Below are 24,822 nucleotides of genomic sequence, written 5' to 3' on the forward strand. Positions count from 1 at the left end.
CAGTACTTAATTCTATCAGGAAAACAAAATTTCTCACAACCGTAGGCTATGGACATTTGCACAAATCAGATCTCTGGCTTTTAACTCCATTAGTAATTCATATAAGTAGTAATTCATATGTTTTCTATTTGGCCATTAGTACTTATTTGCTAAATAGTGCTTGGTGCGGAGGAAAATAATTTATGAACTATCCAAGTAAGAATCAATTAAGAGCAGCAAACAGCCCATCATAAAAATAACTCATACTGCAAAATTAATTGAGGGTTGGAATATGGTGTTATTACTTGGCTAACCAATATTGGAGACCAGTTCAAATAATATGAAACGAGACAGCACTGTGCCCACAAGTTTGGGAGAAAAGAATGAAGAAAGCTGTGTGCAATGGGCCCACAGAAGGAGCAGATGATGAAGGCATCTCATTCACTAAGACAAAGCTGCTGAAAATAAAAGCAAAGCCTAGAATGGTTCCTGCACATTTGTGAAGAGAGAATTCAGAATCTTTTCTTTCTGTTTAGGGAAACGAGCACTGAGTAACCTGCTCTCCAGTGGGCTCAAAGGAGGAGTAGAAGGTACTCCAACTGGGTCATTCACTAAGATGAATCTCCTGGAGAGAGAGAAGGAAAGAAAGAAGACAGATCACCAAGTGATAAACAGTTAACACTAAGGAATGCTGACAATGGGACTTAAAAACAACTAGCAATCAAAAGCAGGGATGGGGAAAATACATGGTTTTCATACTGTACTATATCCAAAGGTTGTGTCTCATAATGCTGAGAACCGTTGTTAGCAATAGCGATGACATGTAAGTGCAGAATTATGGGACTCATGATGGTAAACGGAAGAGTCAACACTTCCAGCTCATTACAAGCTGAGACAAAACTCCACTAAAGTTCAGGTCTGGCTCGTAATGCATTTGCCTGGTGCCAATGTATCCCAGAACTGAAGCTGCTTCCTCCGTCCACCCCTTACCTTGTGATGCCCATGGTAACAGAGAGGCCTCTTTGCAAGGCCTCTCGCTCCCTGGAATCAGGAACATTGACATGGCAGCAACACAGGCACCAGGAATTATGGGAAATGTGTTTTTTCAGGGGTCCTAAATATTTACTGTGGAATGCTGGATTATCAGCTGTTTCCAGAGGCTTTTTGCACCAGGGATGATGGTGATTGTAACTGTTAATTATGTAGCAATGTTTAAATTATATAGCAGGGCAGTCCAACACGTAGCCCTTGAGGCCTTTTTGGGTGGCCCTCGGCAACATTTGATGCCCCACTCCACAACCCTCATACTGTCTTCCCAAAGCTGGGTAAGCGAGGCACTGGGCTTTGGGAATGAGGTGGGAGGGCTCTAGGACTCTGCCAGAGCCTTGTGCCTCCTTCCCATAGCCCAGTGCCTTGCTTAGCCGGCTTTGAGAAGGGAGCTTGGGGATAGTTGGGAGGTGTCAAATTTGGGCCTTGCTCCCCCCCCCCCGCCCCATGACAAGGCAGTGTGTGGCCCATGGGGTCTGTGTTGAAGTACAATTGCAGTCCACTTGGCTCACCCTGATGTACAGTATATACACTATGTATTGTATGTATATGTATATACCGTACTTTTCCGTGTATAAGACTATGGTTTTTTTTACTCTAAAATAATGTTCAAAGTCTGGGCTCATCTTATACATGGGTAGTATCTCCCCCCCATTTTCTTAAATTTGAGTCCCCCAAAATAGGGGCTTCTTATGCATTGGAGTGTCTTATAGACGGAAAAATATGGGATAAGTGCATGAATGTATAACAAATGTGAGGATGAGATCCCCACTGTCTCCCTTAAATAACTCTACTGGAGAGATAAGGTTATTATTGTACCAGTACTATCTCTGCAATTAGGCATCTTCACAAAGCCTCCATCTGGATTCAGGAATGCTCTAGGCTGAGTATACAGTACACCTTTAAAGCACATTTGAAGCACATTTTCCTTGCAAAGAATCCTAGGCATTATAGTTTTTTTAATGGGTTGTTGGTATCTCTGCAAGGGGTAAGCTACTGTGATCAGAATTCTTTACAGGAAAGAATGTGCCTCCTCAAAAGTACAATGTGTACACAGCCCTAGTGACATCACTGGAACATGCTGGCCTTGCACTAATTTTGTCCAAGAGATCTCTCAGAACTCTGTCACCAGATTTTTAAAATAAGTGTCCATAAAATGTTCTGGTGAATTCTGCCTGTCTGTCCAGTTCAGATTCCAGATCTGCACATTTTAGTGACAATGAAAAATAGTGTAATCCCTGTATGTAATATAATCTAGTAAACCAGCATCTATAAACCAATGCATTTTCTGTGACAGCATTTCGCTAAAGTAAGCAGAATTGTGAATCTTCTTCCATAATCACACAATCCTTTTTTTTTTTTTTTTTTGCTTAAAAAGCAATCAAATCTTTGTTGAGTAGAAACAAAAACCATGGTGAAAATCAAAGTTCTTTCTTCCATGAAATGAAGATGTGATGCTGCCTTCTGTCATCAGTAAGACTGAGAAGAAGGGCACAAGGAAGTGAGGGGTGAACAGTATGGCAGGACCTAGTTGGCACAGGAACAAGTATTGTCTTCCAAACATACCCTCTGGCTGGGATTGATTGAGTTGGTTGCAAATTCTTCTCTACATGCAGGCTGCTTACTTTGCGTTCCTTATCGAACTTCACCTTGGGACGATACAATTTTATGTCTACATCTTGAGTGGTTGGAGTTCCCCAGGCCAACCTATGAATATAATAGGTTACACTGATCTCTAAAATAATGCAAGCCAGAATTCTTAAAAGACACAGCAGCATAGTTTGTGAATATAAATGTTAAATAAAAAAAAACCACAACTCTAGGTGTTTTGATCTGAGACTGCAATCCTATGCTTACTTAACCTAGGAACAAGCCCCAATGGACAATCAACAGGATCAGCCTCTGAGCTTTTTCACATACTAAGAGTGAAATGTGCACCAACTGCATTCAATCCTTTGTCTAATACTCCCTTAGGTCTCAGTGCCAGGATACCAGCACAATATCCTCTCTGCATATAATGGATGACCTGGACAAGGTAGCCATCCTGTTGTCCCCATATGTTTATTTAAACCTACCTTAAATACAGAGCCCTGAAGAGAAATCTGGAAAAAAGCAAATTGAAGGGGGATGTCTAGCTCTTTACTTTGATGCTCTTTACTAACATTTCAGTAGAGCAGCTAGTCCTCAATCACTTTAACTTCAGGGCAATAAAACTTTGATTTGTATGAAACACTGCAAGACGTTTGCAAGACATTTTATGAGGAATTAAGCTAACAAAAAAACACAGAAATGTTTTAATGTTTCCTCTACCTGTAAGGGAATTCTCTAGGGAGATTGATTGTTGTTTCTTCCATCACTGTGTATGGACGGCCGGGGTGTTGTCTGTAAGGCTTCATCCAGGTAAATAAATTCTCAGGGAAGTTTTCAGGAGATTGTAGATTTTGATCTAGGTAATTAAGACGAGGAGAAGAAACTCTAAAAGGATGAACATGCTCCACATCATTTGTTAAATTTGCTCCAGTGATTTTCAATCGGACCTAAGCTCAGTAAACTTTCTCTGGGTTGTACTCACTGAGTTCAAGACTGCTATTTTATGTACATTTGTGTATAAGCATGGAGAAAAATACCAAACTGCTGATACCAAGCCTTATAAACATACCCTTTCATGTATTATCTGCATTTCTTTTCACACTGAAGCCCTTTTTGTTTGTGAAGAGAAGAAGAAGAAGAAGAGTTTGGATTTGATATCCCGCCTTTCACTCCCTTTAAGGAGTCTCAAAGCGGCTAACAATCTCCTTTCCCTCCCCCCCCCCACAACAAACACTTTGTGAGGTGAGTGGGGCTCAGAGACTTCAGAGAAGTGTGACTGGCCCAAGGTCACCCAGCAGCTGCATGTGGAGGAGCAGAGACACGAACCCGGTTCCCCAGATTACGAGACTACCACTCTTAACCACTACACCACACTGGCTCTCATTGCTGTACTGGTATTTTTTCACAAAAGCAGCTGCCAGTCATGGGGCACACTGTATGGAATACAACACTGTATTTCACTTGTTTGTGGGCCTAATTTAAACAGGATGATGGGTACACAAGAAAAACTTACCTGTGAAACATTACATGTACCTAGAATCTCATTTAAGTCGGATCTTATTGCCAGTGTGAAATGTTAGCATGCTATGAATCTGTAGCCAAACAGGTTGGTGTGTTAACAGTGTACATGCATGCAATGCTTACATGGTTAAATCCTTACTGCATACATTTAAAATGGCTTTGTTCTTGCAGAATATGAGATTCTGGATAAGAATGAATATGTCCTCAAGCAAAAAGGAATGAGCTTGTTTTCAAGTAAAAAATCATACCTGTGATAAATATTATGGCCTAAGGGAATGAAATGTGTGTTTTTATAAAAATTATGAATTGTTCTGGAATTTTGAGATATGTTATGAAGGCATGTATTAAAGGTGAGTAATCTACCACTTTGCCTATTTTAAAATACACCAGTCTGTGTTTAAAATACATCAAGTTTTCACCCAGCTAATGTGTGATGCCTTGTTCACATTACTGAGCCTGCTCACATGTGCAAGGATGCAAGTAAAACTGCTATATTTCACCAGCAAAATAGCTCACACATCTGCTTTGTGGTAGAATATTGTATAACTAGAAAAATACTAAAGGGAAGCTTTTGTTTTAATTATCAGATCTGTTCAGTTGATGTCATCTGTCTGCGGTGGCATGGAAAGGGTGTGCACTTGACTTAAAATTGCTGGTGCCATAATTATATAGAATTGAAGGAAGGCCCTCGGACATGGCGGGATTTGTTCCCTCTCAAATGGATGCCTCAGATGTAAACCACATGCTTAGCCTTCCTTGTCACTTAGAACAGAAGCCATCATCAAGTAAACCAAAGCTGGAAACATGCTGGCAATGAATGAATCATAACTTCTAAAACCGATTTGCTTTCTATGTTGTTTAGATTTAAGCACCAAAGAGAAGTAGAGGGTAGAAATAAACTTTTTTCTTGTCCTTTTCTTTGTTCTCCACTCATAGGGCAACTCTGCTCAATTTCTTTGTTGTTGTAAAAATGTGACGGATGTGAAGCTGCTCCACATGGCGCCAGCAGAGCTCCCACTCTTCCACCAGTTCCCCATGGTGCTGCTGGGTGCCTCAGCATTGTGGTCTGGTCTTTCTGTCCAAGGGAGGAGTCCCCAGGATGCAGGCTATTCCAAGAAAAAGCAGGAGTAGAGCTGGATGAGGAGTCCTGGAGGAGAATGGGCATGTAGGGAGGGAGGAATGGCCTGAATGCAGTGCAAGGCAGATGGCAGCATAGGGTCAGGGAGGTGTGTAGGGGGCTTTCACTAGGGGTGAGGGCTGAGAGTTCTGCTGACTCTTGTGAGGGGCTACACATGTTCCACAGTACATGCATGGTACTAGTAGGATGGCCCTCAAAAGTAAGTTTATCCTCTTCTGTACTGGAAATAAACAACAAGCAGTTTTTGAGTAACTCTTCTCAGCAGATTTTTGAAAACTCTTTTGGAATGTCCAACAAGATCAGAAACATTTCATTTTGTTTAAACGAATGTGGGGTTGTTGTACATACAGTGGTACCTCTGGTTGCAAACGGGACCCGTTCCAGAGGCCCATTTGCAACATGAAAAGAGCACAACCGGCAGCGGTGCGTCTGCGCACGCGCGGGTTGTGATTCACTGCTTCTGCGCATGTGCATGCGGTCATTTTGCATGTCTGCACATGCGCGAGCGACGAAACCCAGAAGTAACCCTTTCCGGTACTTCCGGGTCGCCGTGGGACATAACCTGAAAGAACGTAGCATGAACGGACGTAACATGAGGTATGACTGTACATGCATGTCAAGAAACAAACGAGATCGCACCAAAAATGAACCACACACGCACATACAAGCCTGCTCTGATGGGTTGCTTTGAAAACCATTACTGTGATTCTTAGTTCCAGGCGCTCAGTGACTTTTAAAATTTAGCATTTCTACAGGAAGCAGTGTGCTCCTTCTGAGTGGGGGGGTCGCTATGGAAGGACAAGTGTTGAGCATAAGGAAAGACATTCTGTTAAGAGGTGGCACTGATGGATCCTTGGGAGGAAAGAGGGGGCAAACCAGGGGCAGCAGAGAAATATATTGCTGTGGAGGCAAAGGTAGTGATAGCTTGGTGCCCTCCACTTCCCCAGGAAAACTCATTGCTGCCCAAGGGGTGCCAAGCAGCGGCACAATTTATGTGCCCCTGCTCTGGCCTGCGCCCTTGGAGTGGGGCAACCTATTCAACCCCTGGGTATGCCTCTGGCAACAGTGATGCCTATTGTAAACCCCACATTATTGGAGCTTTAAAGGAAGTTCAGAGAGATCACGAAATAAAATGTGTGTCATAGTGTACGTATGCTGAGCCAATGGCGACTTAAAGCAGAACTACAGTTTTCCCTCAGAGCCAATCTGAGGAATTAATTTTAGCATGCATGTTGAAATTCCTTAAGAGCAATGAGAGGCTAATTCCACATTCTATGCAAATATATGTGTAACAAGCCCCAATGTTGTTTTATCCCACCCCACCCCCCAAAAAACCCAAAACAAAAGACTCTTTGGAAAGACAGAACTCAAAGTGAAGGAGCGTAGGGAAAGAGGGATGCTTAAACTTTTCTGTCTCTTCAGTTTCTCTGGTCCAAATCCTATCTCAAACATAGTAAATTGCAGATCTCACTACATGACTGTGCAATTGCAGGGGCTCTCAGTGTTAAAGATGGTTAAGACCTCAATCAGTGGCCTCAAATGCCTGCCCAATATAAAGAGCACATTTAAGAAAACAGTTCTGTCTAGTCATGGTTTCTGCTTTAGTCTGACACCTGACGGAAGAACCATAGAATTGTAAAGTTGGATGGGACCCCTTACAATGCTGTGAATAATAGATTCATGGCATTGTAAAAGGATCCCGAGGATCACCCCCTGAAGTGCAGGACTCATTTTTGCCCAACATGGGGCTCAAACCCCAAACCCTGAGATTAAGAGCCGCGTGATCTACCGACTGAGCAAAGCCTTAGACACAGGTCATTTCTAATGCCAACCCCCTGCCCCCCACGTTCTACATTTAATAACAATGTGTTAATGAAATCAACCTCCTTACACTGCAGGGAGTTGCTAGGTGTGAAACAGTGGTTCCGGGAACATGACCTTCTCGCATGTTCTTGTATCAGACGCCGCTCCTCTGCTTGGCGAATTCGTTCATTTTGCTTCCTCCTCCAGGCCACCACCCTAAAGAAAGTGCAAAGTTATATGCTGCTGTGAGTTTAGTTTGAATTAGGGATGGGGGAGGAATCCAATGAGTTGTGTCGCCCAAGTGGACACACATGATCTTATCTGCCTGGACCAGTGTGAGATCAGGGCAGGAGTTCTCTCCAGTTTTCCATACCAGGTGATTTGAGGACTGCTTGTCAAAGAAGTAATTTCAAATGCCTAAAAGCGGTTTGCTATTGCACTGAGCTCCTGCTGCCATACATACTGAAATCAATGCTGCAAGTCCCACTAGGAATCATAAGTCTTGATGATGTGCCGTCACTTTCAGTGGGAATTCTACATATTCTATGTACATTTATATATATTTCAATTTCCACTCAGGGGGGATTTTATTTAAACTTCCCGCATTCTTAAGGGGAATTCTAAATAAAATATGTAAAATGCACATAAAAGTCTCCCTAAGGCTAAGGGGGAATTGAATGCAAATGATGCAAAACATACATAAAAACCTGAGACTTAGAGGCATGTCAAAATCCATCGCCCTCAGCTAGACTTGTCACCTTGATTTCTGCATGCAAGGCAGCAAGAACCCTGCATGCCCGTCATGGCTGAAATTACTTTTGTTGGGCGGATGGTGTGTTGATGGAAACAATTAAGGAGAACACGGCGGATAAAACTAAGATGGTAACATTTGAATTCCTTACCAAGGAGCTATGCCATATACAATCAGTGCTAACTAAGTAATTAAAGTTTTGAACCATTTCATCAGGCATTTGGCTGTGGGTATTTATATGCTGCTGCATTAGTTTCTCTTGAATTTGATTTTGTAGTTGTTTTAACAGAGCGATCTTAAGGTGCTGCTGGTATATGAGATTCCACAACAGAGGAACTAGTACTCCCTAAGCCACTCCATTTCCCTCACTTTGACTGGCACTAATGGGAAGCTTAGTAACTAAGCCAGCTCCAGGGCTTGCACAGAGTTTTGACCTTTCATGAGGCCCACTGGGGAGAAGGGCTGTTGAGTCCAATGGATCCAAGACACCCCTGACACATCTCTGGAATGCCCCCTTTTTGTGTTCACTCTGCTGTCAGAGAGTGAGGTTGGCAGCATCCAATAGCTCCTTGAATGCTTAGGTTTAGTCCCTAATTAGTATTTTATTAATACTGTGTTGTATTCAATTTACTTTTCCTCAGAGTAGACCCTTTAATTTCAATTGATTTACTCCAAGTAAAAGCCAGCTGAATACTTCCCATAGTATTTTATGGTTTAGCATGAGTCACACAGAGCATCCCTAGCGACAGACAGGCAGATTATTAACATTTCAATATGAATTAATTTTAAAAACTCTGTACCTTATAATATCTCTTTCATAAGAGGTCTCATAACTTTCATTTTCCTGCGGGACGGTCTTCTTTCTTGGATGGGGCCTATGAAATAAAAAGATTTATAAATCAAATTTAAGTCACGTTTTAATGCATTGATGCTTTATGTAAGAACAAACTAACATCATGTGGAAACTGATTTATGAAGCAATTGTTTATTAAGCAAAATTGATTGAATATAATATGTAGGAGTACCTTTTCTTAGTTCCATCTGGTTCGCCAGCTATGGCCATGCCTGGACAGAGGTAGCCTGACTATTGTAGTCTGTGTGTTTGTAACCTTGAGACTGGATTACTGCAATTTGCTTTATGTGGGGCTGCCCTTGGGCCTGGTTCAGAAGATTCAACCGGTGCAGAATGCAGCTGCTAAAGTGGCGGGGTGGGGTGTGACAGGGCTGGCAAGATGTCTTAGCAAAGCTGTCACATCTGCACTGGCTGGCTGCCCATTTACAGCCAAGCCAGGTTCAAGGTCCTTGGAAAACTTGGGTCTAGAGTAGTTTACAGACTGCCTAAACCCTTATAGCTGTCGGAAGCTTCGGGGGTGGACACTGCACAGCCCCCGAACTGAGACAAACCTCTCCGGGCATCTTCCTTGTGGATTGCAGCCCGGGAAGTTCATAACTCTTCCGTCCCGGTGTGCAGCAGCGACACATATCTGAAAATATGTACACACTCATACAGCAGAGTAAAACTGGAAGCTGAGGCGATGAGGTGTGACATCTAAGTTATATTTATTAAGCAATATATATAGGACAAAGCAATCATGGCGTCCTCTCACATCTTCTCCAAGAGAGAGAGAGAGAAAATACAAAAGTACAATACAACGGAAGAGATAGGACTCATTTCCGTTCTCACACTATCCAAGCATGGAATGTAAACACAGACATGTGATGTAATAATCACACATCCAGCAACGGGAGAGAATGAAAATGCTGACATCCTCCCCCTTTACATGGTAACCGTTGCTGCACTACCTAACACAGAGGTACACAATCAAACATACAGTCGTTATGTATATAACAGACTCCTGAAGTGCTTTCCCCATCTGTGGGATCACTTCCAAAACTTGCATCAGCGTATATCTCAAGACCTCAGACCACATCCAGCAACAGGAGAGAAATGAAAATGCTGACAATAGCCATCATAGATACGAAGTATACTACGCATCTTCTTGATCCTATTTTAAACTTTATATTTTCTAAAGCATCATTTTTTCGGTTGTAAATTTGTGCCCTACTGATCAGATGATGCAACCACCATCTTCAGGCTCTGAGGAAAAGCTCCGAGCCACATCACTCTCTTCTCAGCTTTGCAGAAGCTGAAGAATGCAAAATCAGACAATGAGTACAGGCAGCATTTTCCCTCTAGAGCAGGCTTCTTCAACCTCGGCCCTCCAGATGTTTTTGGCCTACAACTCCCATGATCCCTAGCTAGCAGGACCAGTAGTCAGGGATGATGGGAAGTGTAGTCTCCAAAAAATCTGGAGGACCTAGGTTGAGGAAGCCTGCTCTAGAAGGTAGGGCCTACAGCAGAAGAGGTGTTGTCTGCCTCACAGTTGGCTCTATGTTGACAAGCATGGTCCAGTCTCTGGGAGCTATCCAAGGTCCTAACCTGTTTAACCTGAACTTGAAAGTTCTGTCATTACCCCCACCTGACTATTTCTGCTGAGACTCTACCAGATGTGGCAAGGACCTATGACTGAGCCTACTGTGATAGCCACTAACATGATGCTAACTGCTAAACTTCCCCTGAAATAAGTCTTGCAGTCTTGAAAAACAGGATAGAAAGCAGGGGACAAGATCCATGCAGAACATCAATAACCAAAATGCAGAGCACAGACTAGGTTTGGATTTGTGTAATTGTATTCAGAAGTAATAATAGAACATTAAACTTTTACAAAATTTAAAAACAAGTGCCTTGGTGCTTGTCAGTTACACTGGCTAGAGAACTGATTGTAAAGCTTCCTTTTCACAAATAAAATGGCTGGAGATTTCTTTAATTGGGACCAGTTTATCTCCCAGCTCACCTTACCCCACAGGTGCCCCCTCAACTACTTCAATCAGCAGAATCTGCACTACTCACCAGCGCTACATAATACCTGTATCACATTTGTAAGAACGTGAATGTTAAGTGTGGCAGTACCTCCACTTTGGAAGTTCCTGCCTATTGATATCCAGCAGGCACCTCCACTGCAAAAATTTTGTGTGTCTGCTAAAACATTCTTGTTTCGACAAGCCTACCCAGATGCATGGAACACTGAGGTAATTTTAATCTGTTTTAGTATTTTGCCTTTGTATGTCTTAAACTATTGTTGTAATTTTTTCTTGATTTTTTAAAAAATCTTGTTGTAAACGGCTTTGGGGATTTACCGTATTTTTCGCCCTATAGGACGCACTTTTTCCCCTCCAAAAATGAAGGGGAAATGTGTGTGTGTCCTATGGGGTGAATGCAGGCTTTCACTGAAGCCTGGAGAGCGAGAGGGGTCGGTGCGCACCAGGAGAGCCCCAGCGCCAGCTCCACAAGGTCGGGGAACAGCGGGGAGGCGCAGCGCATCTTCTCGCTGTCCCTGGACCTGGTCTGAAGGCAGGCAGCGGGGAGAAGAGTGCTTCTTCCCGCTGCCTGCCCCACAAGCTCCGGGGACAGCTGGGAAGCGCAGCGCGTCTTCCCGCTGTCCCCGGACCTGGTCTGAAGGCGGGGAGAAGAGCGCTTCTCCCCACTGCCGCCCCCACAAGTGCCTGGGGGGGAAATAATTTTTTTTTTCTTTATTTCCCCCCGAAAAAACTTGGTGCGTCCTATGGGCCGGTGCGTCCTATGGGGCGAAAAATACGGTAATTTTTTTTTTTAAAGAATCAAGTGGTATATACATTTCATGAAATAAATAAGGAAGCTGAAAATTTGGGGAAGAGATATAGAGAAACCCCAGAGGCAGCCATGTCTCAACAGCTCTACCTCTTACCCTGTTGCCATGGCTATAACCCAAGCAGCAACAAATTCCAGTGCCCATTCTCCTTGGCATAGAGTCATGGCAGGTTTTTCCATTTAAAGAAGGAACATTTAAACTTTTGCAGATTGTGCAATCTGTTTTATTTAAGCCCGTGATCTAAGGTAAGTGTTATAATATAGATACGTGTCTATATACAATGTCATTTCACTTTTCATAGCTACCAGCTAAATTCATTCTTTATAGTCAGTCTTCATGAGTTCTTTCTGAGTCACACAGTTTACTACTTACAGGCATGAAATCCTAACTGAATCTATGAATCTCAATTAAAAAATTGTAAAGGCAAAGATTGTAAATGTCTGTCATAAATAATAGTTGGTGCCCATGAAATGATCACTCTGTTTCATGGGAAAATAAAAATAGACAAGGCATAAATTCCCACAACATACTGATATTCACAGCTGGCAATGAATTAGACTTCTAGAAATCTGTGTATTAGAGTTCATAGCACTCCATTATACATTTTTAAGTAGATGAAAAAGGAATGATAGCTTTAACTCTGCAAATGTGTGTTTGTGTGTGTGTGTGTGTGTTACTCCCTCATGGAAAGAATTGATTCTGATCCCACCCCCACACACCCCAAAGACTTTCTTTTCTTTATAATATTTTATCTAGAAAATGTAGATCAGGAGAAGCTGTGAAATACACTTTGCATTTTGAACCTGTGCTCTAAGATACATATTGTCACATGCATGCCTGCACTTGAGAGTCCCGAATCCTCCCCCCCCCCCCGCCATGAACTTTTAACTACAACTTTGTCACTGGACAGGCTTCAAATTAAAAACAAAAACAAAAAACATCTCCATCACATTTATTTTTGTACCTTGGAATATTTAGTAAAGTTTAAACGGCTTCTATATTTTGGATACATTATGTGATAGATTTTTCTACTTTACTGAACTCTATTTTAGATGGGTCTCGGAGCACCCTGTTCACCTGAGCTGAACCACAAGGGCTGAGGATGTGGTTCTATATAGTAAATGGTGGGATTCAAACAGAATCATTATTCACATGCTCACCCTACCCTGAACTTTAGAAGCAGTTTCAAAAGCTCACAGGATGAAAGCAAGGGCTATGGCAGCTGAGAAATGACCACAGAAAGCACCACTGCATGCATGATTAAAAGAATTCTCTGGATGTTTGTAGCAGAAATGCAAACCCCCAGGCCCTTATCATTCATTGTGCAAGCAAACTAGTTTGAAATTCACTGAAGGATCAAAAAAGAAGAGAATAGCTTCAAGCAAATGATGAAAAATATATCCAGCTTTCCTCCACTACACTTGTTGATTCATCAAACAAAATTTAAATAGCAGCACTGGCTTCTGATTGTTTTTACAATACTTTTTCAGCATGTACAATTCTCTGTAAAACGCTGCCTGTCTGTCTATCTACAATGTATGATATATACAGTATATCTGGTTATAATGAGAAGAGAGGAATATTTCTGACATCTGGCTCAGGTTATGCTGTATAGCATAAGCTGCTCTAATTACATTTTTCCCCTCCAACATTTATAAATATTTTAAATCCTAAAGAAATATTTTACTCCGGCTATACATCACCCAAAGAAATAAGGACCACATATGTGTTGGTTCACCTGTCTCAACGTCCATTACCTGGTGGTGGACAGCCCATGTTTCTCCACCAACCCCCCACAAGGAAAGATTTGTTGTTTCACAGGGAGATGGGGAGCTCCATCAGTAGTTAATGCCTTGGCAGCCTTATCTCTCAACTTTAAGCTCTCTTTCCTTAAGGCATGCCCATCCTGGGCTGGGCTGAGCTTAGTGACCTGTAACTCAAAGCCACCTGGGCACAAAAGGCCACAAAAATGGTCTCTACATTCCATTCTTGATCCCTCACCCTGCAACCAACTCCAGAAGCTACCAGCTACCACTGAGAATAACTTCTGCTGTGATAGTGTGCTTAGTATAGGATAAATATTCTGATTAAGTGTTTAATTTTCATCCTGACCATGCCTACTCTCTGTTTCTCTCCCTTGCCCCATTTTCTATACTCCTTTTAAATAAGCTGCTCAGTTAGATTTCTGGGTTGTGCTGGTTTACGGGCACCCTCTAGGGGTGGTGGTCCTCACACCAATGTTACTTGGACCATGGGGTATGTAACCAGTGGTTAAAATGCCTCAAAGAGCTGGAAGGATATTTTTAAAAGAGAGTAAGACCTAGAGGGGAGACTAGCTGAGGTTGCCAAACAGAAATCTTGGAATTTCTTGGGAGACAGCTACTCCCAAGAACACCACCGCAATGCAGGTGTAATTATTCACCCCTTGCCTTGGGGGACATGGCCAGTGGGTGGTGGCAAGTGGAAAGGGAGAAGCAGGATGGGTCGCCTGTTGCTAGTGAGCTACGCTACTGGTTGATTGCTGCAGCAGATAAAATAAATAGTGTTGCTGCCTGCCACAAGGCATGAGCAAACCACCTTGAGCACAGCGATGTAGAAAGGAACTATACAAATGATAATGGAATGAGAAACAAAATCTTGTTCCTTACATGTGAAAAATACATGTTTTCATCATACTTTCATCACACATACCTTTTGTCAGCAAGTACCAAACCCTAAAACAGACAAAAACAAGACATAAAAAAGAGGTTGTAAATTTTAAAATAATGATCCTAACAGCTGTTTACTTAAGCAGAAAATGTAGATGTTCATTACTTCTACTGAAGCCCTTCAAGACCCAGGCTACGTTGGTGCGCTCCTTAGGAAAGATTATGGAAATTCTCCCATTACCGAAGTAGATGCACACCACCACTAAAAATCCTCAACAATTTCTAATATAACTAAAAGTAAACATGCTCTGTCAATCTTTACGTAACCACATGACACCATCCATGCACAACTGAGAGGCTTGGGGAATCCAAACATTTGCAGTATTTGTTGAAGCAAAGGTGGGCCTGTTCCAGAAGATCTGCAAACCCTATCCTGGTAGTCAGGATAAGCCTGAAACTAATTGGTAGTTGCAGCAACAATGAGCTCCCCTGTGTTTATGCACTTGCTGTGATACATGGTAATTGGCTTGCTTTGATGTTATGCTTATCTGTGGGCCCTGGGATCTTGGCTCAGAGAAGGGAGCTAGCTATAAGCCTTGGATAGTTGCCACCTATCCCCTTATGGGTCAGGCAGTTCTTGACAGGAGGCAAGACTACCAATGATGAAACTACCAAAACAAGAGCAAGTGTATGGTATAAGTGGAGGAGAGACCTTTTCACTTTTGCTGTTTCAAGTAGTTTTCAAAATTCCAAAGCATAACAGCAATCTTTCAAAGCATAACATCCTGGTAATAAATTTTAAAACATACAATCAATCCCAGTATTCTGAATACAAATACAGTATTCCATACCTCAGTCCCAACTGCAGGGAATTGTTTTTGTCCTAGTACAAAGAGAGAGAGAAAATCAGGAACCAAATCAAGCATATGTGGTTCATCTTTAGCCATTAATTAATAGTACCTAAATATCCTGCTCTGGAATAGGATGAGACAAGCAGTCTAATTTTTCTTGCCCGTTATACACAAATGAAACCCTCTTTCCATATGAAAGTAGGGCTTTTCACTGTTGCTGAAGGTCAGAAAACAAACAGGGACCAGTCTGATAGGTTGAGTTCAGACATTACTATCTAAACCATACTTTAAACAACCATGGCTTAGCATTGTGTGTGAACCAAGCCTTGTTAATGGTGTGGCTTGGAAATGTTATGAATGAACTCATGAATACTTTATGTTGCATTAATAGTCTAATGGAATGGCACTTTCCCCCCAACAGGCAGAGGATCAGCTGAGCGGAATATAACTCATAAGACACTCCTACTGGCAAAGGAGAGGAAGCAACCTTAGCTGGTAAAAGAGGTTCACCTACGAGTCACATGCTGACAGCACTATATATAACCTCATTCCAGAAAGAAAAAACATTTAATGAGTTTGATTAAAGCCATTGCCTTTATTCAACTGATGAGATCAACAGTTCATATTGTATAGTATTGTAATTTATATATTAAATATTATATTATATTATATTATATTATATTATATTATATTATATTATATTATACAGCCATTCTACTTTCATATCATATCAAGCACAAAGAACAAAACATTCTCCATGGTGCTTCCTTTAATTACAGAGTTTCAGAACATTTGATACCGTGAAAACATTAGCCTGTCAGAATGCTACACAAATTTTCAACCTTCAGAAAATACTTGAGATAGCAATTATAATTTTAAAAATAGTATAGGAATTAAAAACCTTAGCTTAGTTTCTTTTGCCCTTCATTTGCTTTGCCTGAGTATGATGTTGTTAAACTGGTGGAGAGAAACCCATTTTTTATAATGAGCTTTATGTTACATCACAATAGCAGTAGCAGTGTCACTGGGTGGAGGGGAGTGCACTGTGATGGAAAAGTCCATAGAGACAAAATTTGGACCAACAGCCATCTGTAACCTGGACCCCAAGATTGCTTTCAGAGGAAGCAGCCATCCCATGTAAACAGTTCTAATTGCTTTTAACCTTAGATGGCATGGGATGTGAATTTCAAGCCAATGACTAATCTTTTCTCTTTGCTAAAGTTATCCTTGTTATCTTCAATGAGAGCACTGGGAGGTGTTTGCCATTTGTCAACAAACTTTTCTCATCAAACAATCACTCTCTGTTTAATAGTGCACCTGTGTCTTTGAAGTATTAAACTCTTCTGGACAGACTTTTAATCCTATAAGGAATCTAAGATGGTGAATTTTGGACCCATTCTTAGCATATGGAGCAAATTCTAATTTCAAAAGAAACAATGGTCAGTGCCCATACAATGGTGGGAATTTTGATAAAATCATAGATAGGCTTGCAGTGTTGAACTTGGCCATGATGGGTGCTGATTGGACAGTGATCCAAAGAGAAACCCCTGCCCTCCCTTTTCAAAAGAGACATTTTTTCTGCTTAAGGAAGTGCCAGAGCTATTCCATCCAGGATAAGCAGTTAACCATTTTAATATTTTGGATTTCAGCTTAGTGTCTGCTTAAGAATGTTGGGCCAGCTTGCTGATACTAATAACCATGGAAGCGAGAGTCTATGCTTTTTCTGTTTTTCACATTCTGATTCCCTCACTGAGGTGGTGGAGGAAGACTCATTGAGGATCCAACCCAATTAAAACATGATGACTCAAAGGCGTTCTCCAGTGGATCCAAGAATTCCTAGACAAGAGCCACAGTTCTTCTTCCTAGAGGAACCAGGAGAAATTTTTTACCCTTGCCTGTTCTTTCTCTCATTCTTTCTGCTGCCTTTGACTGGATTAATATAGAGAAGCTGTGGCTGAAACTATGAATCATAAATATTGATAGCCATTTGCTTACTTAATTAGAAAGCCTTTATATGGCTAAAACTTCAAGGTCTTAGGGCCAGTATTCAAGAGACAACACTAACTACAAAAGGGATTAAGTACAGTCATTTCTTACCTGCTTTTGTATTTAATTCATATGTAAATGATTATATACCCCTGAGTATTTTTGGGGTATTGGCCCTCTGCACAAATTGAATAAATATACTCTTTAATTTACCCTGCTCCAGAGTAAAACTCCTATCCAAGTTGTCATACATGGCAGAGATTTGTAAATCTGTAGCAAGTGCTGCTGGAAATTCCACACAATCCATTTTAAGGCAGGAATCCTATACACTAGCTGTCTTCCCTAACTTGGTGCCCTCCAGATATTTTGGATTCCAACTCCCATCAGCCCCAGGAAGCATGGCTAATGGTCATGGATGATGGGGTTGTAGTCCCAAATACCCAAATCTGCTATACACACATATCTGGGAGTTAGTTCTACTGAACTCAATATATCTGATTAGACACTCTTAGGATTTCACTGCATGACTGCCAGCAGCCTTGATTAGACCAGAGGTGATATTCACGCCCGTGAAGTTCCACGTTCTTACTATCATGATCAATGTATCACTATAAACTTCTAAAAATTGATGAAAACATAGTTCTGGGGAAATGCTTCTGTGAGCCAAGGAGCAACAAACCCAAAAACAGTTCAGGTTGCATCAATGGCTACAAGCACATGCAACTGCTCTCTCTGAAAATATAAATGTGAGCAGTTATCCGGTTCTGCCTTTAGCACTAATTGGAACAGAACCAAATTAACTGCTGACATAGGCTTTTATGCCACCACTAGGTACCAATAATGGTGCGCGCGCGCGCACACACACACACACACACACACACACTGTTTGGAAAAACAATGTCTCCTCCATTCCATTCTTAAAAATATTACAAAAAATACTGTATAGCAATCTATATACCCCAAATTTTCTCTTGACAGGGACTCAAGATGGCTTAGAGATAAAATAAAAAGAGTCTTTTTTTGACCCCACATCAGCTGTTGCAGAGGCAAACTCAGCCCTCCAGATGTTTTGGGACTACAACTCCCATCAGCCCTAGCTAACAGGACCAGTAGTCAGGGGTGATGGGAGTTGTAGTTCCAAAACATTTGGAGGGCTGAGTTTGCCCATGCCTGATCCAGACTGATGAAAGATGTTGATGAAACTGCAGCCCATTCACTTCAATTTGTCATTAACTTTTTAGTTGGTTCTAACAGTAGTTGGGGGACATGGGTGGCGCTGTGGGTTAAACCACAGAGACTAGGGCTTGCCAATCAGAAGGCTGGCACTTCGAATCCCTGCAACGGGGTGAGCTCCCGTTACTCGGTCCCAGCTCCTGCCAACCTAGCAGTTCGAAAGCACAAAGTGCAAGTAGATAAATAGGTACCGCTCCAGTGGGAAGGTAAATGGTGTTTCCATGCACTGCTCTGGTTCGCCAGAAGCAGCTTAGTCATGCTGGCCACAAGACCCAGAAACTGTAAAGCCAGTAAAGTGAGATGAGCGCCGCAACCCCAGAGTCGTCCATGGTCAGGAGTCCCTTTACATTTAATAGTACTTGGAGGTTCTACTGTTACTTTTGATTATTATTTTTAGTCGAACAACATGACCACCTGCCATTTTTTTAATACTAAGTATCCTTCATATATCTCCTTCTTAGCATTTTGAAACATTAGATTACATACCACTGTGAATTTAAGTATAGTGTTGAGGTTTTATGAATAGAATTACTCATGAATTCATACAGCTATTTAAGTGCTAAACTTGGCCTTCAGTAAATTTAGGGTCATGGTTCTTACTATTAAAGAAAACAGAGAGTATATATTTGTGTGGCTTTTAGCTACAATTCACCAGGCACATCACTATGCTTCGCTTTGGCAAGAGGATGACCATGACATTCTACAGCAGGAGTTACCAAACTGTGGTCCCTGGACCACCCATGGTCTGTGAGCTTCATCCAGGTGGACCATGGCATGTCTTGCATTAAATAGGCATATTGTTTTTCAGTTGTATTTTTATTGCTTCTTTTCTTTCTTATATTGCTTTACAGTTTGAATTTTACGAAATGCAAATTGCAATAAAATAAAATAAAATAAAATACAATATAAGAAATGAAAGAAGCAATAAGACTATAGTTTAAAATCATACAGCATCTAGCACAATGCATTGCAGTTGGTGTGACAAGTCAGAGAAGTCATTAAGTGATCTGCTAAGACCCTCAGCAATTTTCAAGCAGTCCATGGGGGAAATATTTTGGGAACCAATGCTCTACAGTGTTCAACAAGTAACTGCATCTGCAAATTTCACATTTCCCAAACAGTGTAGCCTATACTCCATCTTCTGGTTATTTATGGTAAGTGTACAGCGTAAGGCTTTTTCCTAGGAACTCAAGCGATCACCAATTGTTGCAACTGGTAGAATAACCAACGAAAGGAAGGCAATTGTAATTTTAATAAGATGGTGGTATCTCCCCCACTATTGCCAAGTTAGGACTGCTCAGTTAGCCTGGATCCAACCCACTGAATCTGAAATGGAAATGTATGAGGCAGAGGAAACGAACTAGTTTATACAAGATTCCCAACAGAATATAGTATTCCCATAAACTCAACAGATAATTGCAATTTTTAAAAAACAAAAGGCATTAAAAAGTTCAGAAATAGAACTCTGGGTATAGGGCGGTATATAAATTCAATAAATAATTAAATAAAATATCAATTAAATACAGTCTTCATTCATCTCTAAAGATTAAAAGTAAAAAGGTAAAGGTACCCCTGCCCGTACGGGCCAGTCTTGACAGACTCTAGGGTTGTGCGCCCATCTCACTCAAGAGGCCGGGGGCCAGCGCTGTCCGAAGACACTTCCGGGTCACGTGGCCAGCGTGACATCGCTGCTCTGGCGAGCCAGAACCACACACGGAAACGCCGTTTACCTTCCCGCTAGTAAGCGGTCCCTATTTATCTACTTGCACCCGAGGGAGCTTTCGAACTGCTAGGTTGGCAGGCGCTGGGACCGAACAGCGGGAGCGCACCCCACCACGGGGATTCGAACCACTGACCTTACGATCGGCAAGCCCTAGGCGCTGAGGCTTTAACCCACAGCGCCACCCGCGTCCCAAGATTAAAAGTACTATGGAACAAAACAAAACAAAACAAAAAGCGGTACTTTGGAATGGATTCAACTAACCCTTTGTACTAGCAGAAGCCAGGAGGGGACTCCAGTTAGTGCAATGGGGCTTTCCCCTCCTCTCTTTCTTCTGCATGCCCCATATCTCCCCCAAGTTCACTCTGGGGGTTGAGACAATGCCCAGAAAAAGCACACAGGGTGGGGAGAAGAGGTGGTAAGCAAAAATGCTTGTGCTGACAGAACAATCAAATTAGTATAATGGTGAATTCCAACTTACCGTATTTTTCGTCCCATAGGACGCTCCGTCCCATAGGACGCACCTACTTTTTTGGGGGGGAAATAAAGGAAAAAAATTTCCCTTTATTTCCCCCCCAAAACCAGGTCAGGGAGGAGCGGGATGGCGGCGCTGCGCCTCCCCGCTGTCCCCCGAGCTTGTGGGGCTGGCCGATGTCTGCCCGGTGCAAGGGCGCTCTGCTTCAGGGCGCCCCATGCGCCGGGCGGCAGGCTGCCGCCCGCAAGCCTTGCGCGCCGGGGGGAGTTCTCCCCCGGCGCGCAAGGCTTGCTGACACTTGCGCGGAGCACGGGGCGTCCTCCGAAGGGCGCCCCGTGTTCCGCGCTGCAGGCTGCCGCCCGCAAGCCTTGCGCGCGGGGGGGAGTTCTCCCCCGGCGCGCAAGGCTTGCTGACGCTTGCGCGGAGCACGGGGCGTCCTCCGAAGGGCGCCCCGTGTTCCGCGCTGCAGGCTGCCGCCCGCAAGCCTTGCACGCGGGGGGAGTTCTCCCCCGGCGCGCAAGGCTTGCTGATGCTTGCGCGGAGCACGGGGCGTCCTCCGAAGGGCGCCCCGTGTTCCGCGCTGCAGGCTGCCGCCCGCAAGCCTTGCGCGCGGGGGGGAGTTCTCCCCCGGCGCGCAAGGCTTGCTGACGCTTGCGCGGAGCACGGGGCGTCCTCCGAAGGGCGCCCCGTGTTCCGCGCTGCAGGCTGCCGCCCGCAAGCCTTGCGCGCGGGGGGGAGTTCTCCCCCGGCGCGCAAGGCTTGCTGACGCTTGCGCGGAGCACGGGGCGTCCTCCGAAGGGCGCCCCGTGTTCCGCGCTGCAGGCTGCCGCCCGCAAGCCTTGCGCGCCGGGGGGAGTTCTCCCCCGGCGCGCAAGGCTTGCTGACGCTTGCGCGGAGCACGGGGCGTCCTCCGAAGGGCGCCCCGTGTTCCGCGCTGCAGGCTGCCGCCGGCAAGCCTTGCGCGCCGGGGGGAGTTCTCCCCCGGCGCGCAAGGCTTGCTGACGCTTGCGCGGAGCATGGGGCGTCCTCCGAAGGGCGCCCCGTGTTCCGCGCTGCAGGCTGCCGCCCGCAAGCCTTGCGCGCGGGGGGGAGTTCTCCCCCGGTGCGCAAGGCTTGCTGACGCTTGCGCGGAGCACGGGGCGTCCTCCGAAGGGCGCCCCGTGTTCCGCGCTGCAGGCTGCCGCCGGCAAGCCTTGCGCGCCGGGGGGAGTTCTCCCCCGGCGCGCAAGGCTTGCTGACGCTTGCGCGGAGCACGGGGCGTCCTCCGAAGGGCGCCCCGTGTTCCGCGCTGCAGGCTGCCGCCCGCAAGCCTTGCGCGCGGGGGGGAGTTCTCCCCCGGTGCGCAAGGCTTGCTGACGCTTGCGCGGAGCACGGGGCGTCCTCCGAAGGGCGCCCCGTGTTCCGCGCTGCAGGCTACCGCCCGCAAGCCTTGCGCGCGGGGGGGGGAGTTCTCCCCCGGTGCGCAAGGCTTGCTGACGCTTGCGCGGAGCGTCCTCCGAAGGGCGCCCCGTGCTCCGCGCTGCAGGCTGCCGCCCGCAAGCCTTGCGCGCCCAGGGGAACTCCCCCCAGGTGCGCAAGGCTTGCGGATAGCTTCCTGGAGCCTGGAGAGCAAGAGGTGTCGGTGCGCACCGACGCCTCTCACTCTCCAGGCTTCCGCGAAAACCTGCATTCGCCCCATAGGACGCACACACATTTCCCCTTCATTTTTGGAGGGGAAAAAGTGCGTCTTATAGGGCGAAAAATACGGTATGTTTTTAAAACAATGTCTTCCCCAAATTTACTGTGAAATATTACTTCTTCATTTTTATTCCTGCCTTCCCTACATATGATCTTACCAACAGAAATAGCTGATTGGGCACCTGAGGCGTATGTGTGGTCTCTGGATCTCATAGCACTCTAGAGGGCAAAAGAGAAGGAAAGTCATTTTTCTGCATCAAGCATTCTGCAGGACAAGCCATACAGACAATCATGGGTGCACCATGATGCTGGAAGAAGCTTATTCTTGGGCACTCCAACCCTCCCCCTCCCTCCCTCCCTTCCATCCATGGTTTGCTTTCATTTTGACACCAACTACATTAAATTATAACCAGGACTTGCAAATCCACTTTGCTAAGAAAGAGAATTGTGGTTCCACTGCACTTGTAACTCCAGTAGTTTGAACAAAAGCATGGGAATGGTCACTTATAGTCCACCTTTGCCAAGCAGTGGTGTTGCTACTCCTGTGGCCAGAGGCTTGGATGCAATGTGAAGGGTCATTTGCAGTTTGCAACCATGCCCATAACTATCAGTGAGAAGTGAGAAGTACCAACACCACTGAAATTAAGTTCTTGGCTTGCATTTCCCCTTCCTCACTGAACCAACTGAACCAACCATGCCCCATGTTCTAGCAGCAGAAGTGCTGCATTTGGGGGCAGACTCTATGTATACTCGTTTCTTGAAGAAAATTAGCTAGCTCTCATTTTTGCTGAAGCTTCCTTCATTCCCCAATAATATGGACCTTAAAAAATAATTATAATGCCCTGTGTTTAAATGTACAATTTAAAAGACAGGATGACAAAAAAGCGGGGAGGTATGGAAAGAGAAATAAAAAGAAGCCAGTTTGGGTTCCAAAGCTTTCTCCTTGCGCAAGGACCAGTTGGAACGGTCACCAAGGAGACAATTCCAGAGGAGGAAGATCAAATAGTAGCTTATCCCAATTGACTCAATGGAGTGGATACGCTGCCTCACCTGTGTGTCTCCTGCAGCCAGGTGGAACGGCTGCCAGTATCCAATAAAGAAATTAATATGTAAAAGGTACCTTAGTATACCCAAGCCATATTATTATAAGTGTTCTCTTTGGGGGGGGAGTGTCTCTCATGCAAAGTCACTATGTAAATGACAACAAACTTTCTTTCATCTCCGCCCCAACCACTGGCAATTGAGTTAAAATTATAAATATCCAGATAATGTTTTCGTTTGTTAGAACAACAAAAAATACCTTTGCAAGCAAACTATTTTTTGCATGTTTGGGTGTCCGCATCATTTTGAGAGTCAACCTTTCTATTTTCAGGAGCTTCTTGGGCACGAGCTTCTTGGGTTCCTAAGCATATCACACAGATTTTGAAAAATTACGCAGCATATTTCATAACATCACATAATTCGAATACCTAATCTTATAAGAAGCATGATATAACTAGTTGTCCCAGTTAGAAACCCCTTATACTGGTGGTGGCCAAACTTGGACCTCCAGCTGTTTTTGGACTACAACTTCCATCATCCCTAGCTGACAAGACCAGTGGTCAGGGATGATGGGAGCTGTAGTCCCAAAACAGCTGGAGGACTGAGTTTGCCTAGGCCTGCTTTAAGTGTTTGCCTTGTTCTTGTTTTATACTTTTGATCTCCAGAGAAAGATAGCTGAGAACTCATGCTACATTTGGTGTGAAACATATACTTCACATCAACACTGGGATATATGTAGTAAGTTAGTAAGATAGCCTTTAGAAAGCACACACCCAAAATCATCCCAGTAAATTAGTGATATAGTTTGGCCAATATTAAGTATCTTTATGTTTACTGTTTTCAACTGGAGTCAGTTATGATCAATGCTTCTGTTTAAATCAATGGAATTTAAACATCATTAACATGAAAGAAAATATTAAACAGGATGATTAATACCTTTACATGCTTGAATAGACTGTCTTTGCCCAAATATCTTTCTTTGGTTGTTCCATAAATTAAAGAATCTACAAAAAATGATGAAAAAGCCTCTCAGTTTTATGAGTCTTCACACCAGTTACATGAAAATAAAGGGTTGGATCTAAAGGTGCCCTTCTGAAGGCAGAAGGCATTTTCTTGTGGAACTGCTGTTTCTGTACCTCACACCAGAGCTCTGAAATGAGAAGCATTCCTTCAACCTTGGATTAACACCTGGCAGAGATAGGCAGGGTCCAATTCTTCAGATGCTTTCTTTCTCCTTTTTGCGCATCCAAGTCAAGGTAGAGGATGCCAGAGGGGGAACATATGACCCTATTTTATGCTATAACAAGTTTAGAGAACTGTCTTCTACTTGCCTTGGTTCTCTGGAGACGTTCTCACTGAGGCAGAGGAAGGAAGCCACTTGGACAAAGGGCAGTCTGAGATCCTTGGATGGGAACTGTGGATTTTCTCAAGTTTATGTCTTGGTCTATCAATACAGCAATTTTTGCTTTGTTCTCTTCTTCTTGTGTTTTTAAGGGGGTGAATGAGGCATGGAGCAGATACATAAGGAACTGGCTGCCTCTGATGGAAAGGCTCATGGAGCCACTAAGTCTTTGGCTCATTGTATGAACTCTGGGAGGTCTCTCACCAGAGAAGTTCAAAGTGAGCTTGGGCTTGTGTTAAATTGAGTACTTATTCCCTGGCTTCCTCCAGCA

At 43.8% G+C, this 24,822-nt stretch overlaps 1 protein-coding gene and 1 long non-coding RNA gene across 4 annotated transcripts in view; one reads left to right on the forward strand and one right to left on the reverse strand.

The window, feature by feature from the left end:
* Nucleotides 1-257: 257 nt before the first annotated feature.
* Nucleotides 258-24,822, reverse strand: part of LOC310671246 (uncharacterized protein) — an 82,052-nt gene continuing 57,487 nt past the window's right edge. For all 3 annotated transcript variants that reach the window (XM_083426987.1, XM_083426988.1, XM_083426989.1), the window contains 10 exons: nucleotides 24,086-24,153; nucleotides 23,409-23,510; nucleotides 22,267-22,327; nucleotides 15,018-15,049; nucleotides 14,210-14,232; nucleotides 8,630-8,704; nucleotides 7,167-7,294; nucleotides 3,337-3,472; nucleotides 2,593-2,733; nucleotides 258-604 (listed from right to left, as the gene is read on the reverse strand). In XM_083426987.1, coding sequence (XP_083283113.1) covers nucleotides 457-604; nucleotides 2,593-2,733; nucleotides 3,337-3,472; nucleotides 7,167-7,294; nucleotides 8,630-8,704; nucleotides 14,210-14,232; nucleotides 15,018-15,049; nucleotides 22,267-22,327; nucleotides 23,409-23,510; nucleotides 24,086-24,153 — 914 coding nt within the window. In that variant the 3' untranslated portion in view covers nucleotides 258-456. The remainder of the gene's footprint in view (nucleotides 605-2,592; nucleotides 2,734-3,336; nucleotides 3,473-7,166; nucleotides 7,295-8,629; nucleotides 8,705-14,209; nucleotides 14,233-15,017; nucleotides 15,050-22,266; nucleotides 22,328-23,408; nucleotides 23,511-24,085; nucleotides 24,154-24,822) is intronic.
* On the forward strand, nucleotides 11,537-12,971 carry LOC310671254. Its single transcript, XR_014507930.1, has 2 exons — nucleotides 11,537-11,769; nucleotides 12,571-12,971. It is a non-coding gene; the product is annotated as an uncharacterized lncRNA (long non-coding RNA).

The sequence above is a fragment of the Podarcis tiliguerta genome (assembly GCF_965153285.1).
Source record: "Podarcis tiliguerta genome assembly, chromosome: 2".
Lineage (NCBI taxonomy): Eukaryota > Metazoa > Chordata > Lepidosauria > Squamata > Lacertidae > Podarcis > Podarcis tiliguerta.